General features: G+C 40.9%; 1 protein-coding gene across 2 annotated transcripts in view; it reads left to right on the forward strand.

Moving 5' to 3' along the window:
• Positions 1 to 16232, forward strand: part of tnr (tenascin R (restrictin, janusin)) — a 162022-nt gene that overhangs the window by 93496 nt on the left and 52294 nt on the right. For both annotated transcript variants that reach the window (XM_068738269.1, XM_068738270.1), the window contains 7 exons: positions 62 to 284; positions 432 to 532; positions 1323 to 1485; positions 2333 to 2809; positions 10545 to 10664; positions 10796 to 10939; positions 12083 to 12198. In XM_068738269.1, the coding sequence (XP_068594370.1) occupies positions 62 to 284; positions 432 to 532; positions 1323 to 1485; positions 2333 to 2809; positions 10545 to 10664; positions 10796 to 10939; positions 12083 to 12198 (1344 nt within the window). The remainder of the gene's footprint in view (positions 1 to 61; positions 285 to 431; positions 533 to 1322; positions 1486 to 2332; positions 2810 to 10544; positions 10665 to 10795; positions 10940 to 12082; positions 12199 to 16232) is intronic.

Below are 16232 nucleotides of genomic sequence, written 5' to 3' on the forward strand. Positions count from 1 at the left end.
ACTAAACCCTGAGTCCAAACCACGTGCGTGTTTTTTAGTTTCATATTGTCTCTCTCTCCAGGGCGTCGTTCATGCTGCTCCATCAGGAGACAACAAGCTGGTTCGTACCACCAGAGTGAGGCGACAGACCCCGGGGGGGGATCAGCCCCCCTCCACTTCCTCAGCCAACGAGAGCCTGCGGGAGCAACCCGTGGTCTTTAACCACGTCTACAACATCAATGTACCCTTGGAGTCTCTGTGCTCCGTCGACCTGGACGCCTCCGCACTGCCTGCCCCAGGGGATGGTGAGGGCTTCTCATCGATCGAGTGTTTGGGTTTAAACTCGCTGTAGTCATCTCATCTATTGCCCTGGAGGCCCCTCTTGTTCTCACAGAGACACACAAACGTGTTGTTTTTAGACACTTTTAAGACCAATTCTTTTTGATCCAAAGGTTCTCATGCTGAGTTGGGGTCCAGACCTTCTGTGGAGGGACCAATGGATCCCGGTGGACCAACAGAATACACGGAGCAGACGCTGGATGCAGACAGCCAGGTTTGTGTTTTAGCAGTATTTTGTTTAAAATAGTAGTAAAGCGTAGAGAATTATACAGTGATTAGGATGACACAAGACTGAGGTGTGAAGAGACCTTTTGTGAGTGATTTAGGCAGACTGCCTCACGTTGCACAGAAAACGACAACAAAGGCGTCATCTAAAGGACAACATCTGTTTAGCCCATAACTATTGATGGACCGATAGTTACCAGTTTTCAAGATGGGAAAAAGTGCACCATGTGTCGGATTTCTCCAAAATGTGTCTTGAATAACAAGACGAACACTGTTTTGCATACGTACCAAAACATACATCACAAACTATCCATAACCCACACCTCTATTGTCCATCTATAGGCTAATGTCACAGTCATATTCTTATTTTAGCCACAAGTATAGCACCTCCCACTGAAATCTGACACATGACCCTGTTGAGCTTGTTAGGTGCCTACGTTGGTTTGCACTCAACCTTGGGGAGAGCTGGATAATGTAATAAGTTTCTATGGACATGTGGATATTTTTCATTACACCATGAAAAGTGACGCTGGCCTCAGTTCTCCCTAACAGACAAAACTATCACCTTTTTTGTTGCCACTTTTCAAACCCACAAAGCTAGGTGAGTGTTTGATACTTAAAAAAAATAGATTTTGAGTGTAAGTGTCACTTCAGAGTTAACACAATCCACATTGTCCCATAATTTTAATTTGGCGATAAATTGCCCTATAAGCTTAATTAATGCCCTGAGGTGACAATATGCACTTCTTAACTGAACTGTACTACTTCTTCCTCTTCAGGTAACATTCACTCACCGCATCAACATCCCAAAGGCTGCATGTGGTTGTCCGGCAACAACCACAATCCAGCAACTTGCCACCAGGGTGGAGATGCTGGAGAGAGAAGTTTCCCTGCTCAGAGCTCAGTGTGGGTCTGGATGCTGTGGGGAGAGCTCAGCCATGGGTGAGTGCTGTTAAACAGTGACAACAGAGTATGTGGATAAAGCTGGAGGATGTTGTGTTTCGTTTATATAAGCCATTTTACTGACAATATTTGCACAAAAAAAAAACCGTCTGGTGTCAACCCATTAGGCTTTTGAAAGGAAAGATACAAAAAGCTGCAAGAAATGCATTCAAAACAGACTCAGTCTCATATGTGGGAAAAGGAATAAAAAAAACAGGTGTTATAAGTAAAAGATGTCGAAAAAAAAACTGTTTATACTGTGAATGAAGAGGAGACAGACGGCAGCAGAATGATAATGCTGGAGGGAGACTTTTTTTTTCCACACGCAGTCTCGGTCTAAAAGGTGTGGAGAAACCTTTTTGCGACTGGTAAAAATTCCGTTCACTATTCAGGAGATGCCGCCATTATAATATGAGGGGACGAGAATGGATAGGGTTATAGGCTATATTATGGTTAAAGGATCTGCTCTATTGACACCATCACCCCATTCAAATATTTTCTGAAAATGCTCCATCCCTTCAGTGGGAATATGATTATCTGCAACAGTCACGACGTGAATCAGAATGAGGATGAAATGATCAGGCAGAGAGGACGGTGGCTGGATGGAAATGCACAAAATGAGACAGGTTTTCAATGATGTCCTGTCTCTCTAGTACTCAGTGCTAATGTGAACATGAAGAGGATTGTATATGTTCATGTCTAAGTGTATATTACAATAAAAGAAGTACGTGATAATCCTCCAAAACTGAACTATCCCTTTAGGTTTGATTGCATTGTCATCTTTTGAATCAAGCATCATTTTGTCACATAATAATGTATATATATATATATTTTTTTTCTTACCCAGGTCATTTGGACTTTGTCCCAGGCTGCAGCGGCCACGGCAGCTTCAGCTTTGACCTTTGCGGCTGCATCTGTGAGGAAGGTTGGGCCGGCAAAAACTGCTCGGAGCCTCGCTGCCCGGACGACTGCTCCGGCCAGGGCGTGTGCGTGGAAGGGGACTGCGTGTGCGACCGCGACTTCGGGGGCGACAACTGCTCGGAGCCGCGGTGCCCCTCGGACTGCTCGGGTCGCGGTCTCTGTATCGACGGGGAGTGCGTGTGCGAGGAGTCCTTCACCGGCGAAGACTGCATGGTCGGGAGGTGTCTCAACGACTGCTCGGACCAGGGGCTGTGCGTCAACGGGACGTGCCAGTGCAGGCCCGGCTACGTGGGGGAGGACTGCTCGCTGGTCTACTGCGCCAACAACTGCAGCAAGAAGGGAGTCTGCAAGGAGGGATTCTGTGTCTGCCAGGATGGCTTCGCAGGAGATGACTGCAACTCTGGTAGGCTATTACTTTTTTTAACCTTTTGGTCAGTTTAATCCTCTTGACTGTTGTCAAGCACTAAAAGTAGTTTGTAAGACATTTGTGGTTGAATTCCCTGAAGCAGAAACTTGTTTCCTGTTACACTTGCTGTCAGTGTGGCCAGGATCAAGTAACACAGAGCAGAAATCCAGCCTGAACAGATTCCACAACGGCACTCTGTGACCCTCAGACAGTTCAGTCTGAATTCTTGAGCAGGTTGCTTTTAAAAATTAAAAGCTGCGCCGTTAGATTGAGTGCCTCCATTGCCGGGAGATATTGATTGTAATGTGGACACATTTTCTGTTCATGAATTGGCCCTATCTCTGAGGTTTATTTGGGTGGTGACATTAAAAGCACACTTCAGAGTACAGTCTAGTGAGTCATTAGAAATGGCATCTCAATGTGTCTTTTATCCGGTTAACCTACTGGGAGCAATTCTATAAAAAAATATTAAAAAATAACTGATTTGTCAAAGAAATGCAGCACAAAGTGCATTGAAGGAAGATAGATAAATAACACCAACAAAATGTAAGATGTTATTAAAGTTAGAAAATCTAGTTTTGGATGCTCTAACACTGTGAATGTGATATTCAGTACCGTGATGTTTGGAGTGGATTTTCATAGCGATGGGTGTAAAAGTCCTATATACTGGTTATCAAACATACACTATGTCAGAAACTAAAGATATACATTTTACAATCAGGGATGCTGACTTGCTTTTTTTTACCTCGGGGTGAATCCAGTTTTTTGTTTAATACACCACTGTCTGGCTGCTCTATATGGTTCATTTTGAGTGGCAAGAAGCGGAACCACCCGACATCAGCGCCAGCGGCCAAACAGCAGATTAGGCATTTTAAATCAATCCACATACTTTATTATAAGGAGTTTTGGATTATAATAATAATACATTCAAATAACAATAACCTTGTTTATTTCCATTCAGTTAGAGTGCATTTACGTTTCTAGTAAAACTATACATAAACAATCACTGTGGCATGTCTCGATAAATCTTAAAGTCAAGGTGTCAATAAATAAATAAAAGGTAATAATTAAGGTCAAATGATTGTTAATTACAAAAGTTCTGATCAGTCAGGAATATGCTGGTTTTCAATATTAATAGCTATTTACAGACTGTGTGGGCTAAAACGCACTTGAAGTCTAATTCTCCTCTATAATAATCCTCTACATGTTTACAGTCGGGTAGGCAAACTCATTAACATATGCAATAATGAAGATCAGTGTAAATGACGGAAGAGTGGCATCACAATGTGCAGAGGCTTTACCTCCAAAATCATTCCCTTGCTGACTGTTTATCTCTCACTGGCTGGCCGCTCCATACCCTTGTGGGATTTCGTATACATGTTTATATAAGCTTATAGCACAGGCCTTCGTTACATGGTTACAGGATGTTACGCTGTTATTACTATAAGTGTGCATTTGTTTTGCACAATATATTACTGAAACAGGAATCAATTTGGTTGGGGATTAATTTTCTGAAGATTGACTTATTGATTAAGCAACTAATTAATCCGAGCACTTTATACAATATATAACAAATACAGTAGTGTGGGTATTGGCATTCATGTGCCATGGAGTGCTGAGAGTTTGCAAACAGATTACAGCTACAACAGGGGACTGACTCGCCCTTTGTTCGCACCGAGTTCTTCACGCCAAAATATCGGATGCCGCTCTGCCGTTTGAGGCAGCTGTCAACAAAGTGAAGGATGAGGACAGACAGAAGAGCTGCCATCCCCGTCAAATATCTGTTCAAAGTGAGGGATTCCGAATTGCTTATTTCTTTGCAATTAGAGGCTAAAATAGCCAACGCTGGTAGGGGATAGTTTGCTGAATACAAAACGAAGCAGTTCAATTACCAGAGACCTGTAGGGTGACAGGCTTAAGTGTTTCATGTTATCAAAAGCTGAAGAAAGCGGGATGTATTTTTGCTCCATTACAGTGGCCAATATTCCCCCACTATGAAAAATTACGGAGGCTGTTGAATTTAAATGGGGTGTTCCAGGTGTACGGGGAGGATACTGTAAATCTTTACATAAACATGGATCCACCCGCAAAGCAGAGATCAACTAGTGCTGAAGAGTGGCATTTAATCTCGACGGCAGAGGAATTCCACAATCATTTCAATGAGCCCTGATGCTACAGTCGAAAAGTGGCGGTGACATTGTCACGTTGTTGACATCCTCTGAGTGCGGCAGTGGAGACAACTGACATTTAGCTGTGGGTCTCAGAGCTGTGTGGCAGCTTTAAAGTTCTGCAGTGTGTGTGTGTGTGTGTGTGTGTGTGGCGTATCGACACTACAAAGAAGCTTAATGTCTCTTATGGCGTGTTTGTTTATTGTCCAACTATGCTGATGTATTGCATCAATCAATTTTGACGGAACAGCATGGCTTTTTATAAAGTAGCTCTGTGTCTATCAGTTGTATTATGAGCCAGATTAACTGCATTAACTGTGATATAAATAGGGCTTTGACAGACATGTGACAGTCCGCCTCGTCACACGCTCACACAATAACTTAAGCTGCGGTCGAAAGGCCACACTATTTATTGGTGCCATTCACAGTCTGCCTCTTCAGCTTGAGGAACACACACTGTTATTGAGGTTTGACTAAAGTTGTAGATTGTGACAAAAGCCACTCAATATCCATAACCATTCTCCTGCACTGAATAGAAATTGATTCTCTTTTTTTCCTTCCCCTCTATGACAAAGGATATTTGACGGTATGTATTTTGTAAACTAAAATAAACACAGAGTTTTAGCTAAAGTCTAGTGTGTTCCTCCTTTTTGTGATGCTTTAGTGAGTGTAGGATAAGAAACCAAATTTGCATTTCAGTATAGGTTTAGCTTAACGTCAGCTAATTTATGTTTCACCAATAATTAAATGTTATAGCTATTTAATGCGGTGTGTCTATTTGGATATACTTTACAGAAGCGTTGCACTAAGATTACAATAATACACATCAAGCACCCAGGAGTTTTTTATTCAAACCTTTACATGAACAGTTTCATTATTCAGAGCAGGTGAAACTGTGAATCTGCAAATTGGAGGAGTTTGTTTCGGGTGAAATGTTACTATATGACACCCCAAAAGGTTTTTAGTTTGTATCATATATGAACACCACATAAAATAGCAACAAAATGAGTATTTCAAAAGGGGCAGAATAATAAACACTATCCTTTAAACTTATCATAGCTCCCTTGTCATTCAAAACTACTTAATATGTAAACTGTATATTATGGCATATATAATAATTCCCATACTTATTCGTAGACCACTTGTAGTATTTAGTTATGGTATTTATTTTTTATTAGATAGATAGATAGATGTATACTTTATTTATCCCCAGGGGTACATTTGTTAAATTATTTATTATTATTATTATTAATATTATTATTAATATTATTATTATCTTAAATGCCTCTGCATTGGTGAGAATGCTGTGGTCGGAGGCATTATGTTTTCGGCTTGTCCGTACATATGTACATCCGTCTGATTCATTTTCATGAACACGACATCTCAGGAACACATTGAGGGAATTTCTTCAAACTTGGCTCAAACGTCCACTAAGTCAGGTTGAACTGATTAGAGGTTGAACCTCACAGAACACGTTTTAGCCAAACTCTAGAATGAATAGGCTTATTATGACAATTTCACACATATGTTTAATAGAATAAAAACATGATGTGATGAACTTTTGGACAGACATGGATATGAACTGCAACATGACTGTCTTTGCTTCTTATTCTATCCTGTTGAATATTATTTTAAGACACCACAAGTACCTGATTTCTCTTCTCATATCTAAATGCATCCAATCTTGTAGCTGGACTGGTAAATGAATTATCAGAGACAGCTGGCTGCCAGCTTTGTGATACCTGTTATCCGGGATCACCAATGTTAAAATCTATAAAACCAGGTAACCCAGCCTGACTTACGGTGTGGTTTATGGTGTGGTTTGTGTTAACCCAAACAAAACACAGATCGAGGAAAACAATCTCCTAGCACAGTGGTCAATGTCATGGGATTTAGTTCAGCAACAGCAGATTCAATCTTTGACCTCATTCAAGGGTGAAACACTGAAAATAGCATTAACAATCCGTATTATTCAGATGTTTTCTGTTACACGCACATGCCAAAATATTGTACTTCACACTGGAAGTTTCAGTTTATAAGCGAATTAACAAGAGAATTCCATCACATAAAGTAGCCTGAAGGTAAGTTAGTCCTCTGGGGATTCACTGACCTCCGTTGTCAGCTGGAGTTTTACCTTTAAGGTTTTAATTCAGTACATACTGCTATATATGCCTATGATAAGATACTGATAAGACCTAATAAGATTTAAAGACTACAGGCAACATTCGTGAATAACCTTCAGCAAGCTGCCCTTTTGAAGCAATCCTTTAAAAAGATACATGTTTGAGAAAGAGAAAAATAACGTCAGCACATGAATTAGTTTGCAAATGATACAACCTGTGTATTTGTAATATCACATTTATGTAGAATCTGCCTTTCTGCCACATGTATACACGTTCAGATTCACCATCGCGTCTGGTGATTCTTTGTTTTCATATTCTGACTGAGAGAATTTGTAAAAACTGTTTGACATCCTAAGACCCCGTAGGCAGCCCAGGAACAAAATGAGCCTCAAGGGAAAGAGAGAAAACAAGGAGAGCAAGGCAGGAACTGAAACCCACTGCTGAAGCTGGACCCTGTCCCCCTCCCAAAGGTCAGAAACTCTGTCGATGCTCTGCAGCTGAGAAATGTTGAACCACTCCTGGACGACAATAGAGTAAACAACACATTTGCATTCAAATTAACTGCTCGACGTTGATGACCTTTTCACGTAGCAACAACAAGGTGAGGTGCTCGATGCTTCTCCGTCTTTGCAGTACGCTCAGTAAAAAGCTCCTCTGACTAACTTTCTAGAGGAGAACCGGAAGGAGAACTTGAGAGTCTGCCCTTCACTTTCTCTGTGAGTTAAAGCCTTTCAAGCAGCTCGTCTGTTCAGCCTCCTCGCATGACCTCATTCAATCACTCTTCTCCTATGCCGTGGATTATTGTTCCTTCATTTGATTTGTTATTCCCTCCATATATACGTGACAAAGCCGAGGGTAATTGATGAAATGAATCCAGCTAATTGAATGCTGCAGAATTAGTCCCCGGTGCAGGTTCACTGTTTTCGTAAATGAGCGACCTACCGTGCGGCATGCGCCCATCTGCCGAGTGTGTGAGGAAGTAGCCGAAACGGCTACTAGAGTGTCCAGAGGTTCCCCCGAGGAGAACTCAGTGCTGTGCTGTAGATTCCTGTATCGCAGGAGGGTGAGGGGTTGTTTATCACACTATCAAACTCACTTTACTCCCCTCCCCATCTCTCATTGACTGTTTCATCCTGATTCTCCCTCATTTAACCGTCTTTTTATGTTAGTCGTTCGCTCTCCTGAGTTTCTGCTTGTCTCGTCTTCACTCCCGTCCTCTGTCTGTCTGTGAATCTGTCTCCGACTCAAACTGTTTGTACTTTCTGTCTTGTCTTCGCCTCCTTTATGTCCTTCACCTCCCCCCCCCCCCCCCCCCCCCCCCCTCGTTGTTTTTGGCAGTGGGAGCTGTAAACACTGTTGTTTATGCCTCCTCATTTACATTCAACACCACCTCTCAGGCTTATGGCTTGACGATCTCCACTTCAGCCCGAGTGAATGACAGTGCTTCTCCCTCTCATGTAAGCACTGAGCCACACAATGCAGTCTCTCGTATGGTCTGGTTTTAAAGATTACGGATGCAGAGACTGTTTTTAGTAAGCGAGATGATGGCAAATGTAGCAAAGTTGTGTGCGTTGGCAATAGTTTTAAGTACTTTGGTTATGGTACTGATGGTACATTTACGCTACTTTCATTTCCTCTGCACGACACAGCATGCAGTGAAAGGGGAACCTGCCTGACCGGCTAAAATAAGAGGCTCTCATTACTGAAATTTGGCTTTTTAATCTCCGGGTATATCCATCAGTGTTGCGGTCCATTTTCCATCCACACTGATAACGCCGTTAAAGTGGACTCTCCACAATTAATCCTTGTCACGGCCCTACTGATCCTGCTGCTATGTAGTGGAGAGCATGATTTCACACAAGGGCTAACTATCAGGCACTGCAGTGGGAGAAGACTGCATGCCTGGGAGCCCGGGAGTTGGAGGGGCTGCTTGATATTGCGGCTGGTAACGGCGTGCATAAAAAGTTGTCCATCGGTGCTGGAAAATGTGCATGAGCGATTTGATCAGTGTTTTAATGAGTTAACTGTCGACCGTGGTCTGTTAGGTATGACTCTGTGACAGTCAGCGAAGAAATGGTTTGCTTCATAAACACAGAGATTTCAGAAAGTTGTACTTATAACAAGTGGACAAAGTTCAGTGCCCCTTCTTATTTCTATTAAGTGTAGATGTTTTAGGATCTGCTTGTACTGAAAATGTATTGTGACATGCTGATTACTCGATTTTTTTAGGCTTCACAAAAGGATGAGAACAAATTGAGGTTAAGTGAGTGAAGAATAAGTGAAGATTAAAAACTTGTTTGTAGACAATAAGTTTTTTTTTCACATGGCCAAAAACTATTTATTTAGGGTTAGCAAACTATGTATCACCACTATCGTTTTAGAGGGTTAGATTTCTTAAAACTTTCTGTTAGCAGTATAGGATCTTTTTTTTTAACTATGTTCACACTACGAGTGACAAAAGCAACAAAAACAGCCGAGCGTGGCCAGTTACATTGTTGTCGAGTTGCTGTAGAAGTTTTGCTCAAACTCTTGTTGACGTAGTTATGTTGCTAATCAGCACTTGGAACTGACTAACAGCCTTTCTTTTAGACCAAAGGGAACAGGGTGAAACGCCTTCACCGGGTCACTGGAGCACTGAAACCATTCATTTCTAGCGCGTCAGTTTGTCATTGACTTCTATTGAAAATGACTTGTAGCCTGTTGCTGTGTCAATCTTAGTGTGAACAGAGCATTAGTGGGGAAAGTGAACAACAGAACCAGGATTTAGTTAGAAAAGCTCATTTAATCAATAAAGCAACATTGAGACTGCTGGTTGTTTCTCTTGCTGTCAGTCATTTTGACTATCAGTGGTTTACGACAGATCTCTCAGAACAAGTTAGTCAGTGTTGTGTTGGATTTGAACCCAAGACCACACATTTTCAAACAAATATTCCCACAGTTCGAGTGGTTGCCTCTGAAGGATAGAGCCATACAACTACAGCTCAGCGTGGTGCACATTTTACAACAACAAAGCCCCTGAGTATCTAAAAGACCACTTCCGTAGTGTTGGGGGAACTCATTTCCAGCAGACTAGAGTTAGTGTTGCTGACTTTAGCTTGCTGAGGTTTAATACCATCATGGATATTTGTTCCTTTAGCTTCTGTTTAGCAGGAAATTAGAATGAGTTGCATATTGAAATGCCTGACATGTATATGCAGATGTGTGTGATGTGGGCTGCTCTCTCTCAGTGTGTCAAATAAACTAAACTAAAATACACTGAAATAATGAATTATGTGTGTGAAAAACTTTGGCTAATGGCTAACTGCAATCTTGTGACACATGCAACATACTAGTGAATCTTTCGAAAGGTGATATAGTGGTTACATTTTATGAATACAATTGCAAAAACACACATAAAAACACAAAAGAGTTTACTCATGATTTGTGTTTTTGTCTCAACAGTGGCACCGGCCATGAATGTGAAGATACGAGGCGTGACTGATTGCACCGTTGACGTGGAGTGGGAGGGGTCTGTTGTGCTGACAGACTTCTTAGTGACCTACACACCAAGCAGCCCTGGAGGTTTGTGGAGAGCTACACTGGCCTTTCGAGACAGGGAAGATAGTGATTTAAGTTTCAGTTAATTCAAAATGTCCTGAAGCAAACACAGTTTAAATGTACCAGTGTATCTTTTGACCTGTCTCCTCTGTCAGGTGTGCAACTAGAGATAAGGATTCCAGGCAATACTACCACCTACACTATCTCAGGCCTGGAGGCAGGCATGGAGTACAACATCAACGTGTTCGCTGTCATTAACAACAGTATCAGCGTCCCTGCCAGCATCACCGTTTCGACCTGTAAGTGCAGTCCTGTCGGCTTGTTTTGACAAAATGTCCTCATGGGAGCCCTGAAGCATATTCCACTGCGGCCATGTTTGGTTCATGACCAACGGTATATTAATGTAATAACTCAAATGTGTGCTGTGCATGCATTCTCACATGGACACAGCCGCCCATGGGGATGCACACACACCCTGTCTCTCACCTTTTCTTTTTTTTTTGGGTGGTTGAATCTTCTCGAAGGTGTTTCTCAGTGTCAATAGAGTGAGAATACCACCTGCTCCTCTGTGCCAACTGGTTATGAAGCCCAACTGTAACACCTGCTTGATGTCACTCATACAAACACACACACTCACAAATATGAACACCGTCTGAATGAGTACCGCCTGGCCCGTGTTAATTGCGGATCATTGGATCGGCTAGAAAAACATACTATTCCATGATTATCAGAGGTATGAAAATTCACCGATCCCCTGATTAAGTAAAAGCCTATTTTCAATGCCATACAGAATATTGTATCCACTCCACATCAGCTGCCTACATACTATTGCCATTACTTCAGTCTTGGCTGCTAAAATTATCCCCCATTTCACAGATAAGTGACTTTAATTTCAGTGATAGCAGAGTTAGAAAGTCAATTTAGGGCAATTAAGTTTGATGCAACCATTTTTCATATGTGATGTGATTTGTTGGCTTGTCTTTGCGAAACTTAATTATGAAATGTAGTATTTGATTATCTGGAAAGATTTATGAGGACACGGCTGCTTGTAAAAAAAAAGAAGTAATTTTAGCATTTTGTTAAATATGAGTCATTTGTTTTAAACTAATGGACTAATGCTGCAGGGGTTTTCTATATAACTATCATCAGTCCTATGTCTACTCTCAGCAGGCAGAAAATAGCTGCTTGTTGATCAGTTTTTTTTCAGGCAGATGATCAGATCATTTTATACAAACAGCACTTTTTTGTTAAAAAACTGTCAATCCTAACATTTAGTGCAGCATCAGGGTGATTGAAACATAGTAAAATGAATAAAGACAGAGGGAAGAACACAACAGAAAAATAAATGTAAAAGAGAACGGTTTAGCACTGAGATGGAGTAGTGATTTATGGTCTGTGTGGGTCACTGAAGAACAATAATACGTCTCTGGCTACCTCTCCAGATCTCTCCAATCCGGATGGTTTAGTCTTCAAATACATCACAGAGACGTCAGTGGAGGTCCAGTGGTTACCCTTCTACTATTCCTTCGATGGATGGGAGATCAGCTTCATCCCCAAGGTAGAGTAGAGCTGTGTGAACACGCAGGCTAATTCACAAAAGGCACATGGCGGGGCCGCCTGCTATCAGCGGCCCAAATCCATTCCTTGTGAACTTGCCCGTCAGTGTATGTGTATGTAGTGTATGTGTTTGCTGTCCGTCCCAATGTGAGTCTACAGCACTATAGCAGGCTGAAAGACACGAGCACTGTCCTTGTGTGTGAGATGAACAGAAAGAAAAACTGACTTTTTATTTTTCAAATCTCACTAATTCTATAAATGACTTTCAATTTCTGTGTAGAAACAGGAAGAAAAAGAACTGGATGGATTTAGGTTTACTTGGGGTTTTTCCTCAACTTGAAGCCCCATACCAAATTAGACAAGCGGATTGTCTTAAGCTTATTGGCTATTAGGTGGATGAGCCATTAAACCCTTTTGCAGAATAACCCTTGGTAAAACCATTGCAGGGCCAGGTTCAAAGCCAGAAAGCAAAAAGCTTTTTCTTTCTAATTCCCGCTGTAAACTCAGGTACTCACTGCACTCTAATCTCATGCCCTCTCACAGTAATTGGTTTTCTCCTTTAAGGTGTTCTCGGGGGAGATATCCTTTGGTCCAGCCTCAAATCTGATGTTAAGATGCTTTTTTTGTGTTATTTCAATCCCTTTAAGGATGGGCCTCCTAATTTCATTGTATTGCTTTTAGCCTTCCTTTCTCTTTCTTTCCAATCTTTCAGGTCTCTCTTCTTCTAGCACTTCCCATCCCTTTACCCTTTTTTCCTCCTAATCTCTTGTTTCTACTTCCCTTCCACCTCTTGGTCAAAATCTCCAACCTTCTTTTCCTCTCTGCCCCCGAAGGTGCCCTCTGTTCTTTCCTTTCTCCTTCACCTCTGTCTTCCTCTCCATCCTCTTCTGTAAACGTTCCTCCCCGTATCTTTCCACGCGTCCGCTCCCTCGCTCCAGCCATGGGGGAAATCATATTACGAGTTGGCGCTCCCACCCCCTGTGGATTTAATCCAGCAATGGGGATTGTGAATTTTGACAATCTTGTAATGGAAGTAGGCATGAAAGCATTGGCCTATTCAAACACAGAACTCACTCCTCTGTAAAAAGGAAACAGAGGGAGAGAGAGTGAGGCAGGGCCAGATTTGAGACCTGCCGGTGACACTGTAAGAAACAGCTACATTATACATTTGATGCTCCAATAAAACATCATACTGCCAGCACAACCCTACCACACCATGTATATTTTGGGCTTTTTGTAATACATTGATTAAGCTGTAAAGCAATAAGTCATTCTACTAGTGCTATATTAGTTCTAATAGCAAATAGAGTCACATATGGCTATAAGAAATATTCTCAGTAATGATTTATATTATTTTTGTGACTTTATCAAGGACACAAAAGCTGTTTCAGTTTCCTTTATTTCCTTTATTTCATTTAATTGTTTTTATTGTTGGATAAGCTGCTGTATGTTTCTTTTGAAAAAGCACACATGACCCTGCATAACTGTCGAGGTTTCCCTGAAGTATCTAAGCATTGTGATTCACGTTGAATAGTCTAGCAAATGTGCAAAGCCTACAAGTCAGGACACATGATGAGGCTGTGCGAATATGCAGTATTCTCTTTGTATAATGCATGTGTTCACATGATGTCGACATGGACTTGACCTGATGTTAAATCATGCCTTTAACACTGTTCAGATGTACTTTGTGACACTCTCCTTGACTCCTGGGAAGACGAGACAGTGTCAGGCAATAACGGAAAAATCAATCTTTAAGGCTCAATTGAGCCTCTGAAGCAGATTCTTGTTGAAGAAATCAGGTGGGACAAAAAACACTTGCATTCCAAACAGCTTGTAATACTTTTATATAGGTTAAAGGGTTAAATATATAGTATGGAATTATAAACGTATCTAATAAGTAACCAAGAAGCATGAATGGGCAATCAAATATATATATGTATATATGTTTGATACTAATAGTATGTATGTATATATATGTATATATATATATATATACTATATATTATATATATAGTATATATATATATATATATATATATATATATATATATATATATATATACTATTAGTTTTAAATTAAAGTAATAAAACTACCTCCACAAGGTCTGTTGTCCTTTCTCATCTAAGCAACTTTGTCAGCAAAGAGAATGAAGACTAAATAACCTGAATACTTTATATAAGAAGTGGACGTAGTCACCATGATGTCACCCATTGATTTGTGGACTTAAGGTTTTGAAGCCTCGAGTTCAGCATTTTGGCCGTTGCCATCTGGATATGGCAACGGCCAATATATTTTCTAAATGCACATGGCTTGCACACAGTTTGAATATTCACACTATGACTGAAAGAAGGAGTAGTAGTTCTGAAACATGATATAATGTGTGTATATATATATATTATTTAACTTATTAGCATTAACGCAAAAGACAGAATTACTGTTGGCACGGTTCTCTGACGCACGTTATGACTTTGGACCAGCATTCACAAGCAAAGCCTGCTGCACTGCGAGCTGTGTATTTGTCTGTAAATATAAGCTGCTAGCTCTATTTGAAAAGCCATAACGGTTAATGTTAGGGGACGTTCACATCACCAGCTGTACTTCCTTTCTTCCTCCCCTGCTGAGGTTCCAGTCATGCTGCTCTGAATAGAGAGGCATGTGAATTTGTGGCTGCGGTAGTATAACAGAGCGTCAGCAGACCTGGGACCAGCTTGACAAGCTGACCACTTGCCTTTTAACGGATCATGAATGCATAGATTAATAAATAAATAAATGTAGCACAATGAATCCATCCAAATGTTACGGAGTAAAACTAATGTTTTTTCTCTTAAATTCTACTCTAGTATTAGTAAAAAGTATTGCTATAAAACTACTTTGACAAGTACAATTTACATCAAACAGAGTAAAGGTAATTTGTTACTACCCACCTCTCCCAAAATGTTACAATTATGGACTGAAAACACTGTGAAAGGGTTGAAGTCATGAGACGAAACACAGGTCAACTCCCACACAGGACAAGGCTGTGGTAATGACCTGTCAATCACATGGTAGCCACTCCCTAAAGCATACCTGGCTTTATCGTCTATCTTACTCTAAATGGGACCATACATCACAAAATGAACACCATGCTGTATTGAAGAAGACTCAAAATACTGATTGCGGCTACAAACACATGTTCATAATATTTTTAAAGAAATACATCAAGTGAGAAGTAGAGTCATTTTCTCTTCAACTTTGTTTCAATTTAATTTATTTTTGCAACCGGAGGAGTCGCCTTCTGCTGGCTATTAGAAAGAATGCAAGTTTGAGGCACTTTCGCATTGGCTTCACTTTTGAGACCCGGATGTTACCGCCTGCTAATTACCAGCGACTGACACAGGAGATGGGAGATATACTGTCGTTGATTCGTTTTGTATAATTTAGCGTTCATCTGTATTATTATTGAGATTGAGGACCAATTGTTATTGGAACATTACCGCTGTGTGTTACTGCCCACCCCGGTAATTTAGCTGAGGTGATTAAATGGATTACATCTCTAATTACAGTTTTGATTCAGGAAAGCAGCAAGCTGTTATATGTTCTGTTTTAATATGAGCCTTTCATAGCGCAGGCTTTTTTGGGGATCTTTGAGCAGCAGTAGGTGTTAACATCTGTCTGTCGGCAGGAAATGCATGTGCAACACTGGCTCTCAGAGAACAGCTGGGAATAGCAGGCGCTCCATATGGATGAGTGACAGGCCTTTGGAAATGAACAGAGTGCTGCCTCGGCAGAATATGGCCTGAGAAATATCACTATAGCATATATACAGTACGCTACACTGATTGGGAATTGAATGTGCTAAACCAACCAGAAATATTCAATTCTGTAAAAAAAAAATACCATTCAGAAAATCTACTGCATAGAATTTAACTGCATGAGTCACTGTTAATGTCATACTGATGGGGATACTTTTTATCTGCCAGATCCCTTATCTCCACTGAGAGAAGTTTAAGCCACACGGTATCTGGCATTTACTCAAAATATGCAAACAGTTTTTG

This window comes from Cebidichthys violaceus, unplaced genomic scaffold (assembly GCF_023349555.1).
Source record: "Cebidichthys violaceus isolate CVI_PGR_0920_01 unplaced genomic scaffold, fCebVio1.0.p SCAF_8, whole genome shotgun sequence".
NCBI lineage: Eukaryota > Metazoa > Chordata > Actinopteri > Perciformes > Stichaeidae > Cebidichthys > Cebidichthys violaceus.